General features: G+C 39.0%; 1 protein-coding gene across 2 annotated transcripts; it reads right to left on the reverse strand.

Moving 5' to 3' along the window:
* Positions 1–1,049: 1,049 nt before the first annotated feature.
* Positions 1,050–6,955, reverse strand: SAP30 (Sin3A associated protein 30). 2 transcript variants are annotated; one of them, XM_081090650.1, is made up of 4 exons: positions 6,309–6,955; positions 4,576–4,701; positions 4,086–4,184; positions 1,050–1,389 (listed from the first exon to the last, which is right to left on the reverse strand). In XM_081090650.1, the coding sequence occupies exons 1-4, from the start codon at positions 6,630–6,632 to the stop codon at positions 1,267–1,269; spliced, it is 672 nt and encodes a 223-aa protein (XP_080946776.1). In that variant the 5' UTR covers positions 6,633–6,955; the 3' UTR covers positions 1,050–1,266. The 2 variants fall into 2 exon arrangements, with proteins under 2 accessions (XP_080946776.1, XP_080946777.1); XM_081090651.1 differs by lacking the exon at positions 4,576–4,701 and having other exon boundaries at positions 1,057–1,389; positions 6,309–6,910.
* Positions 6,956–7,338: the final 383 nt, after the last annotated feature.

Here is a 7,338-nt window from a genome sequence, read left to right on the forward strand (position 1 = left end):
TAGCTGTTAATACATTGAGAACACTAAAAATATAGACTCACCTTCTAATGAACCAGTACTTTAAATTTAGCTACATCAGTGGTTCTTAACCAGGCTGACTTTGCCCCTCAAGGAATGTTTGGCAATGTTGACAGATATTTTTGGTTGTGACATCTTCAGAGTGCTACTGGCACTAGTGTGTGGACTCCAGTGATGCTGCTAAATCTATAACACACAGGTGAGTCTCTCACAGTAAGGACTTATCAGACCCAAATGTCAAGTTTGAGAGACCCTGAGCTACATTACTGGTCTCATCTATTTCCAGCCTAAAATCTACATCACAATCTCAAAATTCTTCACTGAAGCTGTTTTGTTTTAATGTACAAGATGTAAATTTGATTTGTAAGACCTTGGGTAAGCAATACAATCTCAGGAAGAAGAGGTTAAAAATATTCAATAGAAAACTGACAGAGTGAAATATAAAAGAAAATAAAATATAAATCAAACCACAGCTATGTATGACCAAATTTAAAGACCTCGTTAAACTTCTCATTTGCAATGTAAATCGTACAGGACATGACCGAAAATTAATGGATATTGCATAGGTTCATTCTATATTCATGGAATATAAATACCTTTCCTGTAAGACAAAATTTAAAGGAACAGCTATAACTAATTCTGTGTTCTTATTTGAACTTTCACACTGTGCATGCCTTTGCTGACATATTAAGTTTACTTTGGAAGGAGGTAGGCATTAAATTAAACTGTTTTTTTCTTCCTGATACTTCATCAAGAAATAATAATAAAAAAGGAAGTAAAAAAGAAGTTGCATCCCAATGGAATTCTATTTTTTAAACTTCTTAGCACTCAAAAGCACTTTTAGGATACTTAGAATATCCTTAATTCCAAATCAGATCGTCCCTTAATCTGTTAATTTCTTAGAATTAAAAAAAAGGGGGGAGGAAAAAGGGGTAATAAAATGATTTTTATATTAAAGTCTCAATTAATACAGATCCCTGAAAGTCAGTTTAAAATAGAAATCAAGTTTCACAAAATAAATACACTGAAGCAACTATAATAGTAATACTTTTATTTAAAATACTTGTTAATCTAGGAAAGCTTCTTTACATGAGTTTCCAACTAATTATTAGAGTCAGAAACAAAGAAAATAAAACCAGAGAAAATCCTCTGTAGAAAAAATACACAGGAACATTTATTTCTACGTGTGAAAACAGTAAACAGACTTAACATCTGCATGTCCAAGTCTCAGTCTGAATTCCATCTCTCCTAGTGAATACCACTATCAACCTTGACATCTGATTTGTTCTTGTCATTCTTCACTGAATAGATGAAATATGTTAAGGTGTCTTTTTCATTCACTGGAATAGACCTAAAGTGGCAACCAACTATCTATGAAGAAAAAAAAATTGAGGAAATTAAATTATAGGTATTAACAGATTTCATAAACTAGGTAAAAAACACTTTCATCAAAAGAAAAAGTACTATGTGATAAGAGCTTTTTCCATTTAAAAATAAACTGTATTCAACAAAATACCAACAGGACAAAGAGCATATAAGAATAAGATGTTGTGAACAAGAGACAGTGTGATTTCAAAGGACCCTTCAGCCTACTCAATTAAATTAATTACATAGAATATATATTTACTTTCATTTATTTTAAATTTTGTAACTGGAATCTAGGTTAGAAAGCAGTATTTTTACTTTTTAAACTTTAAATGTCAATGAAATAAAACAGAATGTAAGAGTCCACATGTATCATGTAATGGTTTAGGCCCTATTCATAGAAAAATAATAAATATGAAGTTGAAAGTTTGGTACTATAGAAACAAACCATGAAATATGATACAAATATGTTTGCTACAAATTATGTTCATTCATTCATTGGCAATATTCTTTGTTAAGGCGTCTTGAAAAATTTTCTGAATAAAAATTACAAATGGAAAATGATAGGGAAAAAAGGGATGTTCACTGAAGAATGTTTTCCTGATTTCTTGCTTTTTCACTAATCTAACATGTGCACTGCAACTACCAATAGAAAGAAGTACAGTTAACTAAACTGGGATGCTCAAGAGCATATCTAGATTCTGGAAGATAAAACTTCTTAAAGAAAGGTTATCAAATGATAAGAGACTTAAGGATCGTTATTCAATTCTGGAATCACTTATAAATACCTATATTTCTGACTAAATAAACTATAACACTAATAGGCTATTTGTTTATTTGTTTATTTATTGAGTTTAGAGAGAGGAAGAGAGAAAGAGAAAGGGAGAGGGAGATTTGTTGTTCCACTCATTTATACATTCATTGGCTGATTCTTTTATATGCCCTGGCTGGGGATCAAACCCACAACCTTGGTGTACCAGGACAATGATCTAACTATAACTAACTGGGCTACCCGGCAAGGGCTACACTCATGGCTATCTGGATTATGGGTATCTCTCATTTAAAAAAAAACAAAAAAAAAAACTCTAGGAAAAAAAGTAATTTTCTAGATTAGATTATCAAAAACTTCAGGTTTGGTTTAGACACTTAAAATAATTATTTCTTTGGTTCTGATCTGTCCTAAAACAAAGTACTTCCACTTGATTAGTATATGTAATTTTGATATCATTTCATCATGGTAGATAATATCTATATTTATGTTATACTAATGTGCTATATAATCCAAACAGACTAGATATTTTAAATCAAATTTAAAGACAACTTGATTTTTGTTGCCTAGCCAAGAAGAAAGAAAAAATTCTGGCTAAGAAATTAATATATTGGATCTTAACAATGTTAAAAAGCATTTCATTCTGCCAAACAGCTGTAACTGCTATTTATCCTTTATCTTCTTCAACAGGCACATTTTAGAAAATGTTGGATTATTAAATTCAAAATAAAGAATATGAGAAAAATGATTTATATATTTACATTTTTATTCTGCCTAGATTAACATTTTTAGTTTAAATATAATTAAAGTATAAATATGTAAATCAATAAACACCTTAATATAATACTTAGACTACCAATAGAAGTACAGACTTCTTGGTTCTATTTTTCCTGAGAACACACACACATAAACACACACACATGCACTCAACTTTTCAAAATTCACTAAAGGACTAGAACCCCCTACATCAAAACAAACTATTTAAGTAAAAGCTTGGACACAGTCTTTGCATCTTCTAGATGTGAAGAAAGCATGGGTGCCTAGCCCCATTCACTGAAAGGATGCTGATTCAGTAACCAATAAGTTACAGGTTCAACTGAGTGTGTACAGAAGGCAACCAATCTGTTTCTTCCTCTCTCCCCCTGCCCCTTCCTCTCTCTAAAGACCAATAAAAAGATTTTTTTTTTTAAAAAAAGAAAAGCTCGGCTGTCATAGCTCAGTGGTTGAGTGTTGACATATGAACCAGGAGATCATGGTTCGATTTCCAGTCAGGGCACATGCCCAGGTTGTGGGCTTGATCCCCAGTAGGCGTGATTCTCTCTAATCATTGATGGTTCTATCTCTCTCTCCCTCTCCCTTCCTCTCTGAAATAAAAATATATCAATAAAAATATATTTAAAGAAAAGAAAACATGGATGTCTAAAATAAAACTAACATTAACAAGGGCAAATTCTGAAATAGTTAAATCAGAAAGTTATGGAAATACTGTTTAGGAGCTTATCTGTAGAACTATTTCATCAGAAACTTAAAAAAATTCTGATAAAGACATCAAAGTTTATTAATTTATTTTATTATTCCTCAATTAGATGTTCAATAAATATTTGCTGAGTAAATGAAATTTTACAATAAATTTCTAGAATAAGAATAAAAAAAATATCACTTAATATTTCAGAAACCTATTATTAGAAGATACTTAGAAAATTATATACAATTCATTGAGTAGTCATTACGTAAAGAAATTTGCTAAGAGGCAGACAAAATTTCTAGGTAACTAGATTCTTCCACAATAGATTTTTAAAAAGTTAACTTTGATCTTTCTAACTAAAATATTGTAGTTTTATATACCTGTTAACAATTTCATTAGCATTTAATAACTCTTTTTTGTATGAACAGAGTCCTTTAAAGTTTTAAATAGTTTAAAATTCATAAATACCTCAACAAGTTGTGCTTTATTAAGTCCTGGTCTGGTTGGTAGTTTGAAGTGTCTTTTGTATCTCCTAAGTGTATTTACTTGTAATTGGTATAAATCAACCTAGAAAAAATTAACATATATGAATTAGTTCAAGCAATTTATTAAAAACTTATCTTTGGTATGTGTAATAACATTTCAATTACAGCACAATAAAATTTTTATTCTATTATTTTATAGAATCAAAACTATAAATGTAATAAACATTTTGAGGATAAGTATTAAAAACTGTTTAGGGGGAAAAGTAAGACAATAGAACTATAAGAATTGACAATTAAAAATATAACAGGTCAAATTGTGTAACTGTGTGTTAACTGGCTATATTTAATTTTGCTTTCATTTCCAGATTTTTCAAATGTTTTAAGCATTTTTCAAATGTGTTCATATCTTTTTATAAAAGTTTTAGAATGGACTACTTAGGATTTACATTTAACATGTAAAAACTTTTCTCTACCTCTGGAGTGTCAATATCTTGAACTGGTGAATCTCCTCCATCATCATCACTCCCTTTTCTCTTTCTTCTGTTTCGAACACTTTGAATTAAATTTTTATGATAATCACAAATGTAAAGATGCCTTACCTGAAACAGAAAAGTTTCACATACTACTTAGAATTACAGTAAAATACATCTATGTATTAGTAAAATACATAGACCACAGTGAATCATCTAAAAAACAACAGTCAAAACAGGGCATTGTTAAGGGAATTTTCTTTCTAACGTCCTGCACACAGTTAAAACATGCATTTCTGGCAACACTGTTAAGAAGCTTGGGAAGTGGGGTGGGAGGGATGACCCTAGGGAGGAAAAAAGGAGAAATTCAACCTGAGTCTAGACTTTGTCAGTGAGGGTCAACTAGATGAGTTAAATCATGTTTTGCTAACAAGGAGAATAATGATGTAGCCCACGATTTTGCTATTTGATAGTATTTTCCCTATTTAAAGAGCATATGTTAGTAGCATAACATATGCTTTCTAATCTTTCTAATTTAATACTTCAAATATAAAACTATTTCTTTTTTTTCACATTTATTTTCACATTCTAACTATATTTAGATTTGAAATGATAAAGTTTCCTGATTATTAAATGTATTTACCTGTAATACGTTTTCCCAACCAAAGCAGTGGGAAATTATTCAAGTGTACCTAAAAAGTTTCTCATGAACATGACTGAAGAACTGTTTAAACAAGCAGAAGGTATACAAACCTTCCAAGATGTTAATTACATATAGTTTTGAGAGCTGTATACTAACATGTGAAATACTGGGCTTCATACAATAACAGCTACTTCTTAAAAAAAAAAAACAAAAACCCACACAAACCCCACAAACAAACAAACAATGAAGGACTGAGCTAACAGGTTTTTACATGAACTTTAATGCTAAGTGCAAGTTAAAAATGAGCAGGAAGCATGCGAGATTCTGACTTCATGTTCTTAATTTACTGCCTGCCAGAGCTCCGGAAAGTGGCAATGGTTGTGTCTAAAAGTCTCATAGACATAGATGGTCAAAATAACAGACGCGCAGAAGGGACGTTAAAGGAAATCCTGATGGCAGCGCAAAGCCACAGAGACTGCGTGCTCACCACGCCGGGAGCCGCTGCCCCAGAGGCTGACACCGCCGCCGCCGTCCCCAAGCCCGGCCCCCTGCAAAGAGCAGGGGGTGCTCGGCCACCCTCTCGCCCTGTACTCGGGGCCAGGAAGCGGGATGTTGCCCGACTGCGGCGTCAGGTCCTTGCAGGATTCCACTTTCCCGAGACCCGGGAACCTACTCCCTGGGGCCAAACGCCAGCTCGGGGCAGCAAAACAAAGGCGCCTCCATTCCAAAAGGAGCAGCGGGGCTGCAAGAAAACTACCCCAGGCCCTCCCTCCGAGCGCTGCTTCCCTTTGTTTCGCTTCCAGTTCTCAGCGAAGGGGGAAGGGAGAAGGCAGGGAGCGGGAAGGACGCGCGGGGCGGGGTGTGGGAGGCTGCGGGGGCGCGGGAGCACAGCGTGCAAGTGTGTGTCTTGCGGGAGTGGCGGTCGGAGTTGCTGCGACTTTGTTGTTTGCTTCCTACCGGAGACCCCACCGCGGGTGTGCACTGGCTGACAGGTCTGGGGGCGCCCTGAATCCCCGGCCCAACAGCCCCAGTGTGAGCCGCCCCCGGAGTCCCCAGGGGGCGGGCAGGGCAGGACCGTCCCCCCGTCACTTACGCTCTTATCCAGCTCGATCTTCACCTTCTTCTGCGAGATGCTCTTCTGGATCCTCTTGCTGAAGCTGGCGTTGCCTGCCGCCCGGCCGCACCGCTCGCCGTCCTCCCGCAGACAGCACAGTTGTCCGGGGCCCGGCCCGGCCGCTCCTGGGGGCCCAGCCGCCGAGACTGCCCCGGCGCCGGGCACCTCAGTTCCTGCACCCGCCCCGGCTCCGTTCCCGGCCGAAGCGGCGGCGGCGGCGGCGGCGGCGGCAGCGACCACCGCGGCCACTGCAGCGGCCGCGTCCCCGCCGCGGCTCATCTCCTCCGGCGTGAAGCCGTTCATGCCTCCGCGATCGGGGGCGCCGGTGCCCGCAGAAATCCCCGCTCCGCCTCGCCGCTCCGCCCGTCTCCGGATACTCCGGGGTCTCGGCGGGGTCGCTTGCACCTGGCCCGGCGGCGGCAACTCACTCTGCACCCCGAGTCCTTTGGCGGCACGGCCGAACCCCGGGCGTCCCCCGCCTGCTGGGGTCTGCGGGCTCCGGGCAGTGGACAGTGCTTAGGATCGGCAACCAGAGTCGGGCGGCGCCAGGAGCTGGAACCCAGGTCCCTGTCACATGGAGACTCTTCAGCAGTTGGACCGCTGCGTCTCCGCCTCCCTCCGGCCCTGGGACCAGCGCAAGCGCGATGAGCTCTCCCCGCCCCGCCCCTTCCATTCTACCTCAAGGCACGACGGGAACTGTAGTTCTCTTCTGGGCAGTCAACCTAAACTCTGTCCTGATCGCAGGCCGCGCGGGTTGGAGGAACTACTTATCCTAGCATGCATTGCGCCGCAATGGGCCGGGCTTTTTATTATTTTTTTAAACCTCGGGGAAAACAGGGGCGTGTAGTGGGGGTTTGCTACGTTTTCCAGTTTCTAATCCCTGGGGAGAGGTTGGTTGGTTGGTTGGTTGGTTGGTATTTAGCTCCTGGAATTTTGCAGAGTTGGCATTCTACACGACGAGGTCACTCAACTCCGGAAGCGAAGCGCAAAACGAGGGGGGCAGGGGTAG

The sequence above is a fragment of the Myotis nattereri genome (genome assembly GCF_964212035.1).
Source record: "Myotis nattereri genome assembly, chromosome: 5".
Classification (NCBI taxonomy): Eukaryota; Metazoa; Chordata; class Mammalia; order Chiroptera; family Vespertilionidae; genus Myotis; species Myotis nattereri.